The sequence below is a fragment of the Acromyrmex echinatior genome, chromosome 12, assembly GCF_024713525.1.
Source record: "Acromyrmex echinatior isolate Ae372 chromosome 12, ASM2471352v2, whole genome shotgun sequence".
Classification (NCBI taxonomy): Eukaryota; Metazoa; Arthropoda; class Insecta; order Hymenoptera; family Formicidae; genus Acromyrmex; species Acromyrmex echinatior.
Window position 1 is genome coordinate 5,103,834 of NC_141863.1, and position 22,420 is coordinate 5,126,253.

A 22,420-nucleotide genomic window follows, 5' to 3' on the forward strand; every position below is an offset into this window, starting at 1 on the left:
TTATTTCTATAGATCTGCTCCTATCTATAATATGTCATCAATTTAATTAAAACAATGAAATTAAACAGTTTAATTGAAGAAAAATATTAAATTTGACTCAGATCATTTAGTTCATTATTTACTAAGTGCATACGTTAATATAGATATTGTTTACTTTAAAAATAATTGCAGAAATAGATTTATATTTTGACATGAAAGTTAAAAGTAACAAAACGTTATTTAACTCAAGAAATTGAATTGCCATTAGTCCTTTGATAACTAAGAGGGTGGTATAAAAACCCCACATTCAGCACTAAATCACGAGTTGCCATGGCGATCTTTATCTAAACCTTCGCTTTGTCCTTTCCTTCTATGTTATTGGCCAGCTATATTTAGTAACGTGACGTATCTCGGAGCATGCTATTGTCAAAAATCTTTGATGGAACGCGGGCAGCAGCTACGGTTTATCGATATAAGGAAGATGAGAACAAAGTTTTTCGTATGAAGCGAAACAGATTTGATCTTAAACCGATGATAATCTTAAACCGTAAATACCGTACAAGAAACGGGCATGAAAAAAGTCAAACTCACCCCCCGCGTCTCTCTCCAGCATTTATAGGTCTTATACTTTGACGTTCTTACCGCAATGGGTGGACGCGACCTTCCGATATGACCGAAAATATAGACGCGTAGGGAGACGTATGTGGATTGCGGTCTGGTTATGAGTTGACCTACTCTACTTTGGTTCTACCTACGCGCTCCCTTTCCAGGGATGCTACCCCTTTTGGAAACTGTCTGGCGTCACGAGGATGCTTGCTCGAAGTGCTCACGATCTCCCGACGTTTTATCTTATATTATTTACAAAACGTTTTTTCTATGTTCACTCCAATTCGTTTAATCCCCACCCGAAAAAATTATTAAAACTATTAATGATATTAAAACTTTAATATCCAATTAAAATTTGATATATATCCAGGAATCTCAATATTTCTGGTCTGATTAATCTAATATCTGATCTGATTTTAATCAAGTATTTGAAAAACTCAAAAACTATGGGCAGTATTTATAATCTGTTTCTATTTTAAGATGCTAATGCAGCTCTCTAATTAGCTTATGAGATTATTAGATTATCATAAAACTGTACTTAATATTCTCAAATATAAGAATCTCTCAACTATAACTACCAGCTTATGTAACAAACTCAAACATGATTAGGTGACATGCTGTAAAAAATTTAGCGATCAACTTGAGAATCTTATATAAATGGTTGTATTCAGCAGAGAAAGCAGCTTTGCAACTGTTATAAAATTTTGCAATATGACTGGTTTATACATTTAGACCCAAGGAATCAAAACCAGGAACCAATCATATTGAAGAATGTTACAATAGTTGCAAAGTTACTTTCTCTACTGAACGCAGCCATTGTGTTTTGATAATTCAACAAATCTACAGCTAGCTAAATTTTTTATAAGCTTCAGCAAAGCCTTCTTCTTTTCTTATTTAAAATAAGTATTAGGTGTTGGAATTAATTCGTAGCGTTTTTAATGAAAGAATGTTATTTATTTCACATGAGCATTAAAAAATACATTAATGAAAGTACTTCCCATCACTTGTAAAACGCTACGAATTAATTCCAACACCTAATAATTTTCAGTATATTAAATTGAATTTCTGTAAGACTGGATTATTTCTTATATTTGAATTCTTGATAAATGAAAACATGTGAAATAAAATATTAACGACGATAATAATTTATGAATTTAGATTTAAGTTTCAGATAAGCCTTGGAGATTCACCAATTCCGACACGAAATCGACGGGATTACACAAAAGTGTATAATTACTCGCTGTGGTATCGAATACATCAGAAGTCTTGCATGGTACATTCTTTAATAGAATACTTTTATTCAAACACGAGTGTTAACGAAATCGCTGTTAATAGATTAATCGCACGTGACGACGTGGTCACGCATGAAGCAAAACCGCAAAAACTCGGTAATGATATATATAATTATACGTATAACAATCGTATATAGATCATATACAACAAATTCTTGGTATATCTGTAATAAAATCTCACTAACGTAGTAGTATCTAAGGGATGTTTATGCGTTGTGTATACTAATTGCATCGCTTTCTTTTTTCTTTTCTACGGAATAATGGAGAGTATCATCTGGTGCAGTTAAAACGCACGAGATAAGAAACGTGCATTTGCCCTCTCTTAGTCACGAATATATATAACATACATACATATATATATATATATATATATATATATATATATATATATATATATGTATATACATATGTTGTTTTACAAAGACGCGACATAGATTAGGTTCGAATTAACAAACTTCATAATTAATACACGTGATATACATGTAAAATATATACGTAAGGAGAAATAGAGCTCTCGATTTTACACGATTCAAGATCTAAAATCGTTCTCTCTGTAAGAGTCGCTGAGTTCTCCTCCGCCGAAATCAAACGTTTACAGGAATGTCTCGGAAAAATAACGCTGTATTGAAGAGAAGTCCGAATAAACCGCCTCCGAATCAGAAACTCGTACAGCGATGAAAATTTCACACTGATATGTAAAATACACGCGTCGTCGAGCGCGACGAAAAACGCATTTATTCAGTATACGTGTCTATAATTTAACGGCGGCATAAAGAACGTATTCTTTATATCCTTTATGTCATATATTATAGAGCCGCGAGACACATGAAAAATTCATAGTTTGCTAAAAAGATTTGCGAGGACCAAGTGGGGTGATGTAAAAAAACTCGGAGCGACGGAGGAAGCCAGTAAAGTTGAAATCGTGTTTATGCTACATTGCCTTCTAATTCTAAGGCAGTTATATAAATATCTCTATGTCTGTGTGAGATAAGTATTACGTGTGCTCAACAACAGTTTAACTTTAATATGACAACCTGCGGTCAGCTCGTTGAAACTTGAATTGAGCGACTCGCGTTCGCTTCGGACTCCTCGACAAATAATATGTCCATAATTATCGCGTATCAACGCTCATCTGGACGACGATCGAGCAGAGGTGCATAATTCAAAACCCTTCAGCGTTTGTGATATCCGAGACATATCTTTATTCGTTATTTTCGTAAGACAAACATAAAGAAATAAAAAGTACACTGAAGCGTCAAGTAAATTCAATGCATTTTATAACGTTCCTTTCTCTCTTTCTCTCTCTCTCTCTCTCTCTCTCTCTCTCTCTCTCGCTCGCTCGCTCTCTCCCTTTCTCTCTTTTTATCTTTCTCATTTAAAATATCAACGCTGGCGGAATACAACTACCAGCACAACCAATTATTGGGTCATAAACCACTACTCTTCATCAGCCAGCCCCGCCTCTATCCTCCTCTTTCCCCCTCCGACCCCCCTCCCCCGACTATGTGTATTATATATATTTTCAAATGGACACAATATGTACAACGAGGAACGAGAACGGTGCCCGGCGCGGAGGCATGCACCGAAGCAGTGCAAATCGAGTGAACTTGGATAACAACCGTTCTCACGCAGCGTATACCAGCAACTGGACTATTTCTGCTCTTCCGATTGTACAACATGATTTTTTTGTGACGTAAAAGTTATATTACGTAGAGAAAGATGCTACATGACAGTAATAGCATCTTCACTCGTTCGTGTGTGATGTTTTGCACCAACACGGTTCGGCCTATTGCGAATAAGTGGTGTACAAATTTGAGAAAGAGTGCAATAACAATCAGTAATTGTGGTAACTTATATTCCCAATAGCGAATAAGATTTCAGAGGCGTTGAGCAATGCGACTGACGAATATTTTGAATATGTATTTATAAATACGAAATCATGATTCGTTATTCGCGAGTACATTTTGCTCAACGCTATTTTAAGGAGCAAGTTACAGAGCGAAAATCCCTTTACAAGCATAAAAGAATGTAACCACATTATGTGATAAACATAAACTGAGCATTACTTAGCGTCTTCTAATCATGGTTTTAAAAAGAAGACGAAAAAAATAAATAAAATATAGAATAAATTTTAAACCAAGCATCTTATCAGATTAAGCGCACATCCGTAACGAGCAATTCTATTAATGTAGACCACTACCGTCCGTGTTTATAGCATTTATTATGAACATTCGAGTAACGCAACGTTTGGAGTCTGTGCCTGCGATCGAACGATGGTATATGACGGCAGAAGACAGGCTAAAAAAACTTGGGGGCGGTGGGGATACACTGAGGTATACAATAAGATAAAGGCTGTTCAGATTAGTTTTCCCAGCAAGTAGCCGACTATAACCATGGCGAAGGCGATGAGGATACTAGTTGATGTCGGAGATAACTGGCTATTGCTCTGCGAGGTTAGTCCTCTGGCTGCTGCAAGATTACCATCATTGCCCAGCGCCGCGTTTCGCCACTTCATTAAATCTTCCTGCAGACAAAACAGACCATATATTATATTGACAGATTTCTCGCGATTTTTTAATTTGCAACATTTTTTAAATTAAAATTTATATTAACAATTTATTATAGTCATTCCCAGAATATGTAGAAACTGCAGGATTGTCAATGTAATATAATTAATATTTAATATTTGGGTAATTTAATAAAAAATGTGTTAAGATAAATATTCAGCTAATACAAATTCAAAACGCAAGTTTGATTTATACAAATCGATGAAACTATTGTAAAAAATATAGGTCTAGGTAATAATTGATTTTTCGTAAATACTTGCCCTAAGTTGAAGATTTTCCTGCCTAAGCGTGCTTTCCTCTACCCTAAGCTGATTAACCTCTTGCGCAGCTTTTATAAGTTTCTCTTCTGCTTCACCAAGAAGCTGACGAGAGAATCATTGTTTAAAGCCGCCACAACAAATGATTATTGTTGTCGATACAATACACTTAATATCTTACCTTAGGCGACGATTTGACCGAATCGCCAACTGTTTTGTTCTTTCCATTAGTCGCATTAGAATCCGCCTTAGTTGTTGTGGAAGTTGCAGTCATTTTAACCGTGCTACTAGTGGTGTTAATTACGGGATTTTCAAAAACGCATTTCAATTTAGAGTCCATTAACTGATCTGGATTTATATCCTTCCACTAAAAAAAAAAAAAACGATGTACATAATTATTAGAAATCATTATTTAATTTTAAAATAAGAGAATTATTAAAATAGTAAGAAATATGTTTACTTTGTTTAGTAACATTTACTTCATACATTATTAGTTTCAATATACAGCATTATACTCTTGTTACACTATCAATCTCACTATCTCAATATTAATATTAATTAATATTATTATATTAATTATCAATATTTAATATAGAGTTATACTCTCTTACCACATCAATTGGATATTCATCATCATCATCATCTGGTGCTACCACAGTTTGCACCATAAATTTGTGTTTATTTTTCTCCGATGGATCAAAATCATATGGTTGTAAGCATACTGTAATAAAACATGATATTCAAGCATAAAAGAACCTTTTCTAAATTTAAATAATATTATTTAAGAAATATATACAAAAATTATGGAACTTTAAGTATACAAAATAAAATTTATAATTTTAATTTCGATGCTGTAGACTAACCTGCTATTTCAGTAACATCCTTTGGCTTGAGAGCACCAGAATTTGGACGTACACAGTATCTCTTTGGGGCAGTAGTCTTTATTTTAAAATATATCTTTTTATTCGTTGGATTAATTAATTTTATATATGATGTGACTGGGCCTCCTGTAAAAGGACCTGCAACAAGATAAATAATAAAATAAATTTACATTCATTTACAATGATAATATCATTGATAAGCTAAATTTGTATTGCAAATTTCTATTTCGAACAGGTATTTATTTTTTGTTATAATTAATAAAGTAGAGATCGCAAAGAAGTAAAAAAAGAAAATTGCTTTTGAAGAAATAGGTACAAAGTACAAAGGTTAATTTCAGCAAAAAAGGCAATTCTGTTGTTATATAATAATGATAAAAATTTGTAGTTGAAGATGCGCAAGCCAGAAAGTTCTAATCATATCAATCAGAATTCTGATTATCCTAGCTATAATTGATTTTAGAATTATAATTGATTTAACCATAAAATTCTGCTTTATCCATTTTTAATCAAATTTCTAAATAATGCAACCAGATTTTTTCACTGTAAAATTTTTTAATGTAATTGAATAATATATTTAAATAAATATAATTAAAAATTATTATAATTCAGGTGATTGAGAGCATAAAAGTGAGGCAGTTATTCGAGCGTTATACATAGATTTCTTGTATATATTTCTTAGACTTTACATGTGTTTATACAAAATCGAACGTTTCGGCTCTGTTCGAGTCATCATCAGTGATGTTCAAATATTAATTTTAACATTTGCGCTTGCAATCGTGTTTAATTCCAAGAATGCAGCATAGAGAGCCTAATATATGTAAATCCAGAAAGAACTAATGGCAGAACTGAATACATTAAAAAAATCTAATAACACAATAGCAAAATTATTTTTTCCCTAAACGTCACTAAACGTCAATATAAATATTAACACTTAATGAATATATAATTATTTAACCCAGTTCTACTTTTTTTATGAACTACCAATATATATCCAGTCAGTCACTACATTAATAAAATTTTTCTCATATGTTATTACGATAAGAAGAGAATAAACGATAAAGAAAACTACTAGATTTACGTTTCTCCAAAGCATTAGATCGAATCAAGATCCATCTTCATTAGTTGCAAGTCATTCAGTCATTAGTCATCGTTTTCATTAGATAACGTTCAAATTCCTTTTGTAAAAGTGACGTAAAGCAAAAGAATTGTAAATTAATCACTATCGCGTGGACTATATAAAAGTTAGCTGTTATTAATTATAACTATATATAATATACTAATTATATATTTCAAATAAATTATCCATGAATTATTATCCAGACATACAAAAAAAATATAAATACAAATATAAATAAACTTCTTACATATAGGTATATCGCTATTTGCTATAACAAAATTAAAAAACAAGTTCTCCAGAAAATAAATTTGAATATTTTAAATCATTAAAATCTTGTAATATTAATTTCAAAATGCAATTTTGATGCAATAATTGATTATAGAAGAATAAAAATGTATAATTTTAAAGTGAATAGTTTTTTCCATTTTTTCTTTCTTATATTACCGTTTTTTTATAAACAATTAAAACGATGACAATTTTTTAATTATATCATTGTGTAGTAAATGAGCGATATATAGGGTGATCATCATTTTAATTTTAACAGGCAAAAATATACAATTTTAGTAAAGTTAAAAATATGCAAAGTTGTATTTGGAATGATTTTTATTTTTATTTGGAACTTTTATTTGGAACATTCTTTGATAAAATTGTATATTTCGAAATATTTGTCTGTTAAGATCAAAATGAATCATTCTGTGTAGAAAAAGAAACATGTGTAGCAGATATGTGTGTGTGTGTGTGTGTGTGTGTGTGTGTGTGTGTGTGTGTGTGTGTGTGTGTGTGTGTGTGTGTGTGTGTGTGTGTGTGTGTGTGTGTGTGTGTGTGTGTGTGTACACACATATATATATATATGACAGAAAGGAGTAGATGGAATAATCAAAATAATGAATCATATTTGGTATAGAAAAAAAAACATAATAAATATATGGCAGAGAGTAGTGTACAGGAATAATCAGCTGACGGATTGCGGGATTGTTTTCGAGTGCATCTCGCTTCCGATAACGAGATCATCGTTCTCGTCGAAACGGTGATATACACCGTGAACATCTCGAGTGGTTGTCTCAGCGAATACAATACGTACGACACGCACATGACACACCGATCATAGTCGAAGTGTATACGTCACTCGATTTAAACATAATTAATGAGCTTCATTTTCGTAGCCATCGTTCAGCGAAGCGCCGAACGAAAACAACAACGTAAACAACCGCAGCCGCTTGGCGATATTGCGTCTGAGGTGTTAAATGGAGCCCCACACTGCGTGGGCGTGAGTTACAAATGAACAATCTACATACATGAACTACATACATATATATATATATATTCCGTGTTACGTTCCGTAATTCTCTAAAATATTCCTCTAAAATTCGGAAAAGAACCTCGCGTGCGCGCGTAGATGGACGAAACGTAAGGGAGAGAACCCGAGTTCAACGTTCTCGCAAGGAAATCCGAGCGGACCTTCGATTCGGGAAGAGAGAGAGAGAGAGGGGGGGGGAGAGAGAACAAGATGAAAATGATAAAAATTCGAACGGCATTATTCGGAAACTAGGCGATTCTACCGCCGGCCTCCTGTCGTGAGGCATCGCGAGGCATAAATAAACGAGGCTCTTATAGATTACTGGCGTATAGCGGCTAACATAAGTGGAGCAGCGGATATAAATTCAATAAATGGCTTTTCCTCGTATCGGCGATTAGCGATCGGGCATTGAGAGTACAACGGCGAAGAGCCGATCGATGGGCGGCCGCACATCGCGTTTCGTTGCGAAAGACCGGGAAATCGACCGATCTCGCCGTCCCTTTTCCATTTCTCACCAACAACGGGGAGAAAAAAAAAAGCAGCTACGGAAACACGGAAGCGGCCAAAGAGGGCGCGAGAGCCATCGAAACTATTCGAGACCCGTCACCTGCCCGTTCGTTTCGTTTCCTCGTCTCGGGGGGAGGGAAAATCGCCCCCGTCAGGATGCGAGAGAATCGAGACGGACGGACGGATCAGGATCGTCATCGTCGCGGCACCGCGACGGCGAGTCACAATGGATGACAGTGGATTGACACACGGACGGGGGACAGATGGGGTTAGGTACGGACTTGGCGATATCGCACGCTCGCCGAGGCACGGCCGCGACCTCGGTGCGCCTCGCTACATCGGTTACATCGGTTACATCGGTTACATGCGACACGACGCGACACAATCGTCGAGCGAGCTAAGCGTGTCGTCTAAGAGGAGACGAAGAACGTGAGCGGCCGCGCGGGCGGCCGAAATGGCCTTACGTCATCTTGACGACGTAGCTCCGACGTGCCGAGCTTCTCATCGCGAATATCCGTGAATGTCGCGAGCGACGCATTTCGTTGTACTCGCTCACGACGTTCACGTTTATAAGTTGGCGACAAGGAACACGGCAAGGAAGGAATATAAAAAAACTAATGAGAGAAAGAGAAACACAAACACGATGTGCGGGTGAAGAATGAGCGGATCTTTTGATCTGAAATTTTTGGTTTCACAGCGTACCCCTGAATCGGAGCTCGTTCTGCGGCTCGATAAGTAAAACCTGCTCGGGCTTGTCGGACCTCGACGACATCCTGACTGGAGGACCAAGACGAACTTCCCGACGGACGAGTCACGGCTTTGTTGCTGTCTTCCACCACCTCCTCCTCCTCCGCCGCCACCACCTCCGTCTCTTCGTCTTCTTCTTCTCCTCCTCCTCCGCTCCTCCTCCGCCGCCGCCGCCGCCGTCTGCTGAAGCGCCAACGGGTAGTCGACGACGCGTTGGGCCCCGCGTATTGACAAGTTGCCTGGTGCTCTACCTCGTCGCGATTCTTCCGCGTCAGCCGTCTACAACGTCGCGTTTCGGTGTTGTCCCGTTTCCCGTGGCCGTGTCTTTACCGAGATTCCGTTGGACTGATTCCGATTCGCGGCTGGTCAACGATGCGCATGCGCCCACGGCGGGGAAACTGTGAACTGTGACTGCGTGAACTGCGTCTGCGAAGTGCGAGCCGTGTAGAGGCCGCGTTACGTCACGCACGTCGCCGCCGCCACCGCCACGCCACGACCAGTAAACCGGTCCGTTCATTTTTCTTTCGGCCCCCTCTCCCCCCTGCTCCTCTTGCTGGCTGCACCTGCACTGTACTTCCTGCACTTGTTTCAACTCTAATTAATAGAAAGAACAGAACTTTTTCTTTTAAGTCTTAAATTTATATATTTTTTTAGAACTTTTATGTAAATTTCAGAATTTTTTCCAAAATTTCGATAATATATTAATGCGAATTTTTTCCCTCAGGAAAATGAGACGAATATATTTAATTAGAGACATTCGAAGAAAAAAAAGTATTTTTCTATTTATCTATGTTTATCTTTTTTACGATCTCTTTTTCTCTCCAAAAGTCATGAATTATCGCGTCTCTGACTATTCCGATTTCTTTCGACTTTTACTGACTTACTTGTAATTCTTTATTAATGCCCTGCATTTATTTATTTCGTCCGAGCTTATCGTTCTTTTTTTTTTACGTCCCGCTATCTTTCGGGTTAATTTTCCCATCGTCCTCTTCTTGCTCTGTCTCGCTTCGACCTTTTACCCGTTCTAGTTCCTTTTAGGCAGGACTTTTGCACCATTCATCTCTTTTCTTATTTTCTTTTTACGTTAAAAGGAAAAAGAGAAAGATGAACAGTGTAAAAAATTCGGCTGAAAAAACCAGACCATTGTACTCCAACGAGCACGCGCAGATCTGTGCAAACCCAGACTGTTGCGCGCGTTTTGTATGTGGACGCATGTTTAACCTTAACGACAATTCTTGGAGAATTGTTCAGTTTTGTCATGAAAATTTGGGCAAAATCATTTGAAAAGCAAAAGAATTGATATCTAGGCGTCGTGAAATTTCAAGGAGAGATTCAAGAAGTATAAATCCCACCAATCAGTGAGAATTGCTCCGAAAAAGAATCTCAGAGAATCGATGCTCCGACACGGTAGAGGAAAAGAAATTTCTCTATAGGGATTGTGAATCGTCACAAAATTTGATCCTTTTGTCTCATAGTTAGTTCTTATAGTTCAATAGACAGTCCGGTTCGCGATGAACACGTACAGTGCTTCAATCTCGAACGGGGATCTTTTCAGAAACTTGGCATTTCTAGAAAACCGATCGTCTGTCGACACCAAGCATCTACAGCTTTTTTCAATTTATGATGGTAAAGAATGTGTCCGGAGTGTCTAGTTATGTAGTTATAGAGTTTATACAGTTATAAAGTTGTGGGATTTAATTATATAGTTATAATTATGGAGTCAATTATACATTTATAATTATGGAATTTAATTATACTGTTATAAAGTTATGGAGTTTGATTATATAGTTATAAAGTTATGGAATTAATTATATAGATATAAAATTATAGAATTTAATTATACAATTATACAATTATTATCTATATTATGAAAAAGTTATGAAATTATACAATTAAAAAACCCACGAACGCTAACATTACATCAATTACGTCATAATTTCGTACTCAATAATATAACTGTTATATCACATGTATTATATCGCAACTTATTTATATAGTTATATTATAATATATATAGTATATTACAGTTATGTTATTAAATGGTAAATTTTATTTTAAATAGTACAACTCCTTTACAGTTAACAATTATAGCTGAAGTTTTCTGTTGTAGAAAACAATGCTATTCTCGGAGGCACTAACATGGTCGATCTTTACTGGAATGGTACTCTCTGGTACTACAAGGATATCTCGGACTTTTCTCGAAAGGAAGCCGCTATAAAACAACGGATGGACAGTGGCGTTTGTGATTCCGCTTACCTGAACGAGAATACATTTGTCATTGTGGAAGACAGTGGTGCTGTGCGGGTTTATCAAGCAGTTGAAATAGACGAGCGTTATGAGTTACAGCTTCTCGGATACGTATGTCAGCATGATGACAGCATCCTATCGGTGTCTGCATTTTCCAATCAGAGAAACATTGTCACAGGAGGAATGGATTGTTGGTAAAAAGTTTCTAAAATATATATGATATTACGAGCTAAGGAAGAGATTATTAGAGAAAGATATTAATCCTATGGAGCTGACACTAAAAAAACTGAATCTAACTAAAAGCCAAGAATAAAGGAAAAAATAGTAAGATAGGCATTATCTTGATAATATTCTTATTGAAATAAACTCGTATTTATTCTTTTTTATACGAGTTATGTCATTTTGATTTCTTGAAATTAATTATTGCCTTTTAATCAACATCTGTTATTTGGTTACATTCATTTGATTTTTTTAAAAAAAGTTATTTATTTCAAAGGACAATTACAACTTCTAGATGTAACATAAAGAAAATTAAATTGTTTGAATTTTGTATAAAATGGCACATTGCTACAATAATAAATACAAGAATTAAGAATTAATAGTAAATCAAAATATAATAATATATTTTTTATCTTAATAATGCTTCACAGAGGAAACGGAATTATTTTACTGGAATAAGAATAATTTTTATTCAAACAATCAAGATATAGTGGAGCCCACTATATAATGGAGTCTAGTAAGCCCACTGTTAGCTGTAGAAGGATATAATTGAACGAGTTCAATAGACTTATATCAGCTAGAGAGGATTTATAATCTTATGCTTGTTTCAGCTTAAAAATGTGGGACGTAGAGGATTTAATCGCGACATATTCGTATAGCTTTGCACATCTAGACATAATCACTGGTACAGACGTGAAGCCTATGTGCAGTTCTGTATTTGTATCTGTCTCTTTAGATAGCGAATCATTACTATGGGATATTAGACGAGCCAAACCGGCGAGTTGTACGTATTATTTATAGTTTTTTTTTCTAATATCTTAAAATTTATTACGTTTTTTAAAAAAAATTTTCTTTATTTTTCAAAGGTATCTTCAAGAAAAATGATTGTCCCTTAACAGCAGTATCTTGGAATACTACTTTGGAAAATATTATAGCAATAGGTACAGCCGAAGGCAGCATTGCAATAATTGACATTAGGCAAACAGAAACTCCGTTATGCGAATCGAATGAATGTGATAGAGGTGTACACAAACTGTTATTTAATCCAACTCCAGAGAGGTGAGAATTTATCAGAAATATCAATTTACTTGTCTGTACAATATAGCTCTTATACAGAATATTTCTTATACAATATATTCTTTCGATAATAAATTTATGATAACTTATCTATTTTCCAGGAAAGAACAGTTAGCGTGCTGTTTTGATAACACATCAATAAAAGTACTTGATACTCAAAAAGAATTGATGCAAATATACGAAGATAATAGTCATCACGATTTTGTACGAGGGCTCGCATGGTGTAAAGACGATTTATATTCGTGTTCTTGGGACGCAAATGTGTTCAAACATATAGTAAATGAATATATAGCTTCCCAAGGACGAATTCAAGTTAGACAATAGTAATTATGATTTTGTACGAAAATTTGTATGGTATAAAGATGATTTATATGCATGTTTTTCGGACATAAATAAACAAATTGATTGAATGTGTAGCTTTCTAAGGATGATAAATCAATTTTTTGAACTTATATTAAAATTTTGTGATATTAAAATGATCTTTTTACTTTATAAAATATTTGATTTATTGATCGAAACAACATCTCAATATAATGAACATTTTCCTCACCTCAAAAACTTGCAAACTATTCATTACATATCAACGACGGAATACTGATCGCAACTCAAAGAGAACTGAATGGTGTTAATTGAAGGTAAAGATTCACAAGAAATGTGCATTCAATGTTCAGTACATATTTTTATGAGCGGCGAGACAAGGTGTGAATTTTAGTGAATTTCATACATTCGAAAACATTCCTCTTGCATTTATTCGAACTTCTTGATGATTGTGTGTCAGACACTTCTACAACATAGTTATGATACTCTTTGTGTTTATTCGATATATTCTATTTTATTGCAGAAAAGAGAAAAATATTCGACAATTATAAAATATTATCGCTACGTATAACAGTAATGTAAAGGAATCAAGTGTATCAGTGTAATAGAATTTGCTGTATACCTTGTGGATCTTTAAAAGAATCGTACTACTCTTAATGTAATTTAAACAAGTCTTTCTTTTCCTTTCTGATCCTACAGTGTGTACGGTATATCAAATATCCAGTAAGATTTTATTTACAAAGTAGTCAATGATAACGTGATAACATAAACAAAATATCACAAATAAAAGTTTATCATCACAAAATGTCTAAAAAAAAATTAGAAAATCAGTTCCAATGTTAGTTAAAGATGATATAAATTAAAGATACGCTATATAATGTAGTATATATACATATATAGTAATTCTGATAAAATAAACATGCAAGTTTATTCTGTGATGCATAGAATCTACATACGTATATTCTTTATATCGCAGAATATTGCGAGTTACTTCTCCCCGAACATACAGTAACATTTCATTTGTTTATCGTAAATATATTTTGAATATTTAAAATTTTATATTTGTTGTACTGCAATTTGTAGGACTGATTTGTAGAACAACTGTGCATAAATAATTTCTTGTAAGTACATTAATATATCAAACCTGTTTATGTATATAACGTATATGAATAACGTGAATTTATCCGGAAAGAGATGACAAGAAAAACATGATTTTATAGTATCTTCCTTCACATTATTATTATTGTATATCCCCCACTTTTTGTATTATGCTGAATTCGCGCACACACGTGCCACTTTAAAAAAGTTGAAAAATGTATTATCCAAAGAAGCCAATGTCATTTTAATTGAAAATACTCTGATATTTTATTGATATGAATCTTCCTTATCTCGGTTTAACTACCTGCCCGATTAAATCTGCAATTACAAATTCTACAGCTACATGATCATCCTTGCATATAAAAACTTGAAAAGAGTAGCGCGTACATTAGTTAACATGATTGCTGTTTATCCATAGGAAAAGCAATTAATATCTAATGATTGATGTATCTAAAGTGTTGAATTGCACATTGAAAATTTCATATCGGATTAAAAATATCAGGTCCTCAAACAATTTGTATTTGTGGCACCAAATTAATAACGAATGTTCATGTCGATGAGAATTCATGTAATGCCAAAAGCTGCATAGTCTCGTTCAAGGACTGAATGCGCTCCTTGTTCATTGTATTACAGAAATTATTATTATTAAAATTGTTATGTACAATTGTCTTTTTATATACTGAGATATATAATTGCATTGAGACTAACACGACATGTTACTCTCATATCGACATTCATCATTGTTATTTTTTTATCTATGTGGCGATACATAGACTCGTGTATTCTGTTATTTATTATATTGTTTTTTTTTTATAACACGATCTTGTCTTTTCTTTTCCCTCATATTGATAATGCTTATCCCAAATTAAATTGAGCATTCGTTATGAATTACAACCCGAATTCTTTGTCATCGTCTTCTGGTCTTACGTCTCCGTACATCCAGATATTACGATGGTTGTGCTTTGCATCCTCCTCGGCTTTCTTGTATTCTTCGATCTGCAAATAAAATTAACACATACATATAAATGTAATAAATTTTCAATGAATGTAGACACAAAGACTCGATTTTTACAAAGCAGTACAGTAAAAGAAAGAAAAGGAATTATTTTATTACATTTTAAAATAAAATTTATCTTTATTTATTATCTTTTAATTGTTTTAATCCTCTTTCTTTCTTTTAGTTAATAAATTTATTTTATCACAATAGAGATTACGCGTGACTTTACATAAAAGTACTCGATTCATAATCGATAAATAATGAGTTCGATTTTCATTCCACGTGCCTTTTTAAGTTAATTGGAAAATTAAAGATTGTGAGAGAGAATAAAAGAGAATGAAGTGTTATGAAAATGTTATAAAAATGGGTTCGGGAATTCATATTTCAATAAGAAATTTTGTCGCAATAAATGGATACTAATATAACAAAAATTGACTAACCAATTTAGTAAGTCTCCTATCTCGATGTTTTTGAACGTGCAAGAATCCGTCAGAAATAAGACCCTTCCCGATATCTTCATTTGTACTGGGATGCATCAGCGACACAGCAATTACGTTGTTACTTAGCTTGTATTCGATATTTAGGAGAAGAATTTTATCCAAAACATCTTCCTTAAACGCATCCACCGCTGCTCTCTTGTCATCCGTCTGTAAAAATATTATCAACAGGCGTCTTTTCGTTAATACATTTATTTTCTGAAAAGGAATTGTATTAAAATTCATTACTTACGTCACTCGGAAGAGTCACACACGCAAGTGCATATTCGTGAGCGTATGGTTTATCAGTCGCGAAACGCGCAGGTAAATCGGCAACTCGTGTGACGTTAAGGGTCTCCCTGTTGCCGTAATCGATATAGAATACACTGACATTGGTACCGGAAACCTTTTCCGTTTTCACACGGTACCATTGATCGTCACCGCTGAATTTCGCAACCGCTAGATCTCCCCTGGTCGGTTTATAGGCGCCAGGAAGTGGAGGGTTGGCGGCTAATTCCTGACGTAATTGTAGAAGCATACTCTCCAACAAAGTGCCCTGATCGACGAACTGAGCGTAGAAATGAAGATCATCAGTAACTTCGGAAATCACAACCTTTTGATAATCGATCTTCCGCTCTTGCCCCTCCTTTTCGTCCACAATCTTGTCGGTTTCTACTGGCGCTTCCACGCGATTTTTCCAGATCTATAGAACGCAAATTATATTTCAGTTTTTTTAATGAAGTACATTATCCAATAATTAAGCACCTTTACTTACATTAAGCTTTTTTGCTTTTGCACGTTCCTCCGCGGCTTTGAGAGTTTTGGTGAGTTCTCCAGAGTCCGGGAAATTTACAACTTCAGCCAAACCTTCTTCAACCAAAGCAACAGATATATTGACATCGTTCACTGTTAACCAACCAATGAAACCGCTCAACTTTGTTTCCGTATTCTCAATCTTGATCTCCACGTCTCGTTGGAAACAGTGTTCTTTAGTGAAGGCGAGAGCTTTCTCACCGTACTCGTCGGCTTTTATTACACCACCGCCGGGCAATGTTCTCTGACAACGTGGAGTTCTTATTCCAGCCAGCACAAATGTAATAATGTAGTCTTCTTTGGGAAGGTAGAGTTTCAGCCGCGAGCCACTCGTCACAAACTCGACGACCGCTCTAATTCCCTGCGCTCGTTTGAGCGAAGTTAAGAATGCTTTTGCTTTCGAGGGATCGTTCGAGAGATCCACTATTCTGTGAACTGGAATGTCTTTCTTTGCGTGCAGTCCGTGTTGCGATTTTTCTGCCTTGCTTTCAGCTACTTGCAGAAGATTGTACTGAGAGGAACGCTGATCGTCATTCTGTCTGTACTTAATCACTCGCGCAAGACCTCGACCGACTAGTGCTTCTGCAATGTTCCTATTAGCATGGCAAAATAAGATAGAATTATCAACTATTAAAAAATTGTAAATAATTATTAAATAATAATTTTTGTTTGTAAATCATTAGAAGGTGAAATTTTATGGTGAACATAATCATTACACTCCTGCAAAGGCTGATTTATATAAAACATCTAAATGTAATGGAATTGAAATACTTTATTATATAACATAATCAATATATATTTATATAATATAATAAACTCGATAATGGAATAATACATGTATATTCTGTTAAATAATGATTATAAGCCTCTTGCAACTAAGCTTCTTCATGTTGGAGAACAAAAGAAGAAATTAAGTTTAAAAGAACAAGGCAAATATATGAGAGTAGTTAATAATATTAATAATATTAATAATATTAAAAATATTTATACAGTTTTAGTATACTAATTTAGTGTACTGCAGGTGATCGAATTCGCTATTTCAGAAATTGATTTATACTTACGTTTTGCCGCAAGTTACGGTGCAACATAACTTCTCTGGAAAATTATCCCTAGCCGGATAATAATGCGTATAATCAACTACCACTTTTACATTTTTCCTGATGAATTTTTCGCGTAAAAATTCTCGCGCTTCCAACATCCACGGTATATCATAAAGAGGTCTGAAATCTTTCGATCGAGTAGTATTATTGCTGTCCTCATTTTTCTTTTCACGGGTAGGTGGTCGAATACTACCCAAAAATACTTTCTTGTTTTCCCCGTTCTGAGTTCGGACAATAAGTGCATCTGCATTAACAATTTCCACAACAGTGCCAGTAAACTCGATCTGTGGCCCGGATGGTTTGTAATCTTTCCACAATCGCAAACGTGCCTCCTTTGCAGCTTTCTCAGCGAGATACAACTTTTCCGCGCCGGATCTACTGTTACTGATCGACCAATCTTGGCATTTCGCGAAACCCTCGCTTAGTAGAATTTCAGCGATGTTTCCTAATACAAATAAAAAAAATCAATGATTATAATTAAATTCAATTATTTGGAATATTTATTATACATAATTTAACATACGCTCGCTGCTAGATATGTTTGACATTAGAAATATCAACTTCTTACTCATTAAAAAGAGATAAAACAAATAAATCATAAAATTTAAAAAAATATAAAAATTAATTAATATTTCATCGGCATAAAGGACATAATATTTATTAAAAGTAAAAAAATTTCAGAATCTTATCTTTTACATAAAAATATATTATTTATCTAAAAAATAGAAACAGTCAATAATGACTTCTTGGTATTTATAATGATAAAATGTCAGATTTTAATAAACTTTACCCTTAGGATGAATGACGCTGCCAATGAAGTTGTTATTGTTGACCGACTCCAGTACTATTTCGACGTCTCTATGCAAGAGCCGCGATTCCACAAAGTATCTAGCTTCGTCTGCATAAGGATCGCCCACGGAATTTTCGCGACGACCATTCGGCCAGCCAGGACAACGAACACCCGAGATCATCAGCGTTATATTGTAAAAATCAGGCAAGAGAAAAGCCTTCACAGTAGAGCCGTCAAAGACGAACTCAATTACTGCCTTGATTGGTTTTTTGGCGAATTTCTCGACCAATTTTCGAGGATCGTCAACAGTCCACTTGATGTCCCGTATATGCTCGGAAGTTGGCGAATCCGACCACTTTCCTTTCTTTGCAATTTTTGCTATATTCTCCAGTTCGATCAATCGTTGTTGTTCAGCCGTAGGATTGCGGTTGTCCTTCTTAACGGTCACCAAACCCTCAGACACCAAAGTATCAATTACGTTCTCACCATTCCTGTCTGCATAACAATTGTAATTAGATGCAAAAATTTAATCATTGCCATGTTCAGCAGAAAGTATTTATTTTGTAACTGTTGAAAATTTTCTTTGCTGACTGGATTATATTTTTAAATTTAGAGGAACAATTCTATCTCAGCAAAGAAAACTTCGCGGCCATTGGCTGCATTTGGCAGAAAAAGCACTATTGTAAGAATCTTGCTCTTAATTCTTCACAGGATCTAAATGTATAAACTATTCATACTATAATTATACAAAAGTTTATGACAGTTGTAAATCTGCTTTTTCTGTTGAACGCAGCCGATTTTCCAAGTTTTAGTAAATGTATGGTGTATCACAAATAAATACCTTTCCCTAACCAGACAGTTCCATATGTTCTGGCAGTGTTGATCGACTTTTCAGTTGCAAAAGTAACATCTTGGCCAATCAACTTTCGACGTAGGAATTCTCTTGCTTCCCAAGCGTACGGCTCATCTTTGGTTTCATCCGTGCTATAAATACGTAAATTGTTTTAATTTTATATAATTAAATTATTATCAATAAACTTATATAAATCTCTGCTTAGTCCAAAAACTAAAAAATAATCAAGAAAAATCTTTACAAGTAATAATTTTGTATAGTATATGAATATGCATTTTACGTACCTGTCATTTCCTTTCCAACGTTCTAATTTTGGAGCTGTAATGTTGCACAGAGTAATTGTCATTTCAGGTGGAGGACCACCCATAGGTTGTCCGCGGATAACAACGGTATCTCCCGATGTCACCTATAGAATTAAAATTTTGCAGTGTGAGAAAGCTTAAAGTATTCCTAAATATTCAGAGTATCACATTATATCTTAGATTTTACACAAAATACTTGACAAATTACAAAATTGCTAATAGCTTTCATAGAATTGCTAATTTCTTATGTAATTTTCATAAAAATATTAATATCTTTTCTAAATTGAACAAACTCCTGTCAACAAGGAATAAAATTAAAAAGCAAAAAAACAGTAAAAATATTCTCATTAACATAAAAAATATCTATTACTTTTAGAATTTGTACCTTTAAAATTTTGTAGAGAAAGTTCAAAGTATCCCAAAATATCCAGTACAACATTATATTTCAGATTAGAATATCAAATACAATAATTATTAATACTTTTCATAGAACTTTTTAAATCTTAACACTCTCAATGAGAAATAAATTAAAAAGCAAGGACGGTAAAGACATTCTCATTAATATGAAGAATTTGTCACCTTTAGAATTAACATGTTGCAACATGAGAAAGCAAAATCCTAAAATATCCAGCACTATATATCTCAGATTAATTAAAACACTAATTGCTCAACTGCTAATCTTTCATAGAACTTCCTGATAAGATTCACAATCTTACTCTTAATAGAGAAATAAATCAAAAAGCAAGAGAATGAAAATATTTTCATTAACATGACGAATATCTGACGATTATCTTTAGAATAAAAATTTTACAGTATGAAAAATCTTAAAATATCCCACAATATCCAACACCATATTATATCTTAGATTAAAATTACGCAGTTGTTAATATCTTTTCAAAAACGTCCTAAATCATAATACTCAACAAGAAATAAATTGAAAAGTAAGGGGATAGTAAAAATATAAATGCAAAGTGAAAACATAAATGCAACAAATATTTAATGTTATTCTTAGAATAAAATTTTGCAGCGTGAGAAAACTTTAAGTATCCTAAAATATCCAGCATCATATTTTGGAGTACCAGTTACGCAATTGCTAATATCTTTCATAGAACTTTCCAGCAACAAACTCTCGTCGTTCAACAATGAATAAAATAAAAAGAAAGAGGGCAGTGAAAACGTTCTCAATAACGTGATGCATATCTAAAAAATTTTAGGAAGCATCACATGGCAGGCTGCTGCAATAATACTCCAGATTGCAACCATATGTTCTACGGTGCCGTTCTTGCCAACTGGATGAGCGATCAGAGGATCAACACTCAACAGTTGAGTCGGCACGGCACAAATAGCGAGAGCCACGAGAAAGATCCGGTGGCGTCCGATTCCTCACCTGCTTAACCACCCCGTTGCGCAGTTTTACTGGTGCCTGAGGTGCACTCATGATGCCGCGCGATGGTCCTCGAACGAGAAGATCGGTGCGCTCGTTCCAGTGATCAGCACGTGCACTCTCTTAGGTCGCAGGTTCGATAGCAGCTGTATTCGTGACTCCGCAATTTATCGTTCCTCGTGGTGCGTTTGGGAGGAAAAAAAGAAAGAATAGTCTTTTTCACTCTCTCTCTCTCTCTCTCTTTCTCTCTCTTGAGTGAGGACTGCGAACTCAGAAATGACGAGTTGTCATGTTGGCTGGCGTACGCGGGGCAGAGACAAGCAACCCAGGGCTCTCTCACGTTTCCTTTCCACGTATAATCGCGGCTATTACGACTTTACGAAGTGACCTGCGATCGGCGCGAGCGCGATCTACACACCGAAGGAGGCACGCTACGAAATGCGCTTAGGCGCGATGGTGATGTGGCAACACGCGACAACACGCCGCGCGACACAGTGTCGCACTCTATGCTCCGCCTTCGAATTGGCGCGCATGAGAGTGGTTTCTTGGTCCGTCTTGGGGTGCGGTCCACTTGGCAATCGGCACCATGACACCAGGGTACCAATCGTGAAACTTTATCCCTAGGAAAAGTGAAAATTTTAACCATTGAAGTTAATGGAGAAATTTTTCACTTTTCATCCTAGGAAAAAAGTTTTATGATTGATACCATAAGTCTGTTTTTTATTGCTGCACTTTCTGAACTGGTACACACAGTGCAATAAGTTGAAACAAGTATACGTTTGTTTCACTTTAACTTATTGCATTGGTTCCGAGTGCAGTAATAAAAAATAGACCTCTTGATATCCCGATTTCCGTCTTTCGTATTTTGTACTATTCTAGAGTCCTTAGAAGAAGAGAGTCTGGACACTGGAGGATTCCGCGTGATTGGTACACTATACCCTCACAATGGCGGCACCAATGCGGAACTTTGCTCATTCAGCGCGAACGGGAGGAAAATTAGAATTGAAATATTGGGTCATCTAAAAAGTATCCGCGGTTTTTTGTCACTAGATGGTGTTGATGGTCAACACATCTAGTGATAAAAAACCGCGGATACTTTTTAGATGACCCAATATATCGTATTCGGAATTTATAGCAGAATCACAGAAGTAATGATGTATATGTATTTCCTTAAAAAATTGAGAAAGAAGATATCTTTGACGAAGGATCAATATGTACATACATATGATGTAATGTATTGTATGTAATATTGGGTCATCTAAAAAGTATCCACGGTTTTTTGTCACTAGATGTGTGTTGATGGTCAACACATCTAGTGATAAAAAACCGCGGATACTTTTTAGATGACCCAATATATACCAACTGTGTCCTAAAATTCACTATCACTATCACATGTGTACTATAGACGAAATATACTATACTTGAAATATAAGATTTACACTACGACATCCGTCATACGACATCTTACATTAATTGTTACTACCTATTCTACAATA

The 22,420-nt window shown here is 35.0% G+C and overlaps 3 protein-coding genes across 8 annotated transcripts; 1 reads left to right on the forward strand and 2 right to left on the reverse strand.

The window, feature by feature from the left end:
- Nucleotides 1-1,851: 1,851 nt before the first annotated feature.
- On the reverse strand, nucleotides 1,852-9,345 carry Vap33 (VAMP-associated protein 33kDa). Of its 3 annotated transcripts, none has more exons than XM_011062105.2 (6): nucleotides 9,206-9,345; nucleotides 5,565-5,720; nucleotides 5,313-5,422; nucleotides 4,883-5,068; nucleotides 4,705-4,806; nucleotides 1,852-4,401 (listed from the first exon to the last, which is right to left on the reverse strand). In XM_011062105.2, exons 1-6 carry the CDS (start codon nucleotides 9,273-9,275, stop codon nucleotides 4,234-4,236), a joined length of 792 nt encoding a protein of 263 aa, XP_011060407.1. In that variant the 5' UTR covers nucleotides 9,276-9,345; the 3' UTR covers nucleotides 1,852-4,233. The 3 variants fall into 3 exon arrangements, with proteins under 3 accessions (XP_011060407.1, XP_087268042.1, XP_011060408.1); XM_087411916.1 differs by having other exon boundaries at nucleotides 1,852-4,397; nucleotides 4,701-4,806; XM_011062106.2 differs by lacking the exon at nucleotides 4,705-4,806.
- A 273-nt stretch (nucleotides 9,346-9,618) lies between these two features.
- Nucleotides 9,619-13,290, forward strand: LOC105149588 (methylosome protein WDR77). Of its 4 annotated transcripts, XM_011062109.2 has the most exons (6): nucleotides 9,665-9,757; nucleotides 10,342-10,876; nucleotides 11,361-11,691; nucleotides 12,328-12,500; nucleotides 12,583-12,775; nucleotides 12,895-13,290. In XM_011062109.2, exons 2-6 carry the CDS (start codon nucleotides 10,762-10,764, stop codon nucleotides 13,115-13,117), a joined length of 1,035 nt encoding a protein of 344 aa, XP_011060411.1. In that variant the 5' UTR covers nucleotides 9,665-9,757; nucleotides 10,342-10,761; the 3' UTR covers nucleotides 13,118-13,290. The 4 variants fall into 4 exon arrangements, with proteins under 4 accessions (XP_011060413.1, XP_011060411.1, XP_011060409.1 ...); XM_011062111.2 differs by lacking the exon at nucleotides 10,342-10,876 and having other exon boundaries at nucleotides 9,619-9,757; XM_011062107.2 differs by lacking the exon at nucleotides 9,665-9,757 and having other exon boundaries at nucleotides 9,830-10,876.
- On the reverse strand, nucleotides 13,275-21,445 carry Tudor-SN (staphylococcal nuclease domain-containing protein 1). Its single transcript, XM_011062104.2, has 9 exons — nucleotides 20,928-21,445; nucleotides 19,523-19,644; nucleotides 19,227-19,369; nucleotides 18,386-18,880; nucleotides 17,557-18,040; nucleotides 16,458-17,088; nucleotides 15,936-16,385; nucleotides 15,647-15,853; nucleotides 13,275-15,205 (listed from the first exon to the last, which is right to left on the reverse strand). Exons 1-9 carry the CDS (start codon nucleotides 20,976-20,978, stop codon nucleotides 15,098-15,100), a joined length of 2,691 nt encoding a protein of 896 aa, XP_011060406.1. The 5' UTR covers nucleotides 20,979-21,445; the 3' UTR covers nucleotides 13,275-15,097.
- Nucleotides 21,446-22,420: the final 975 nt, after the last annotated feature.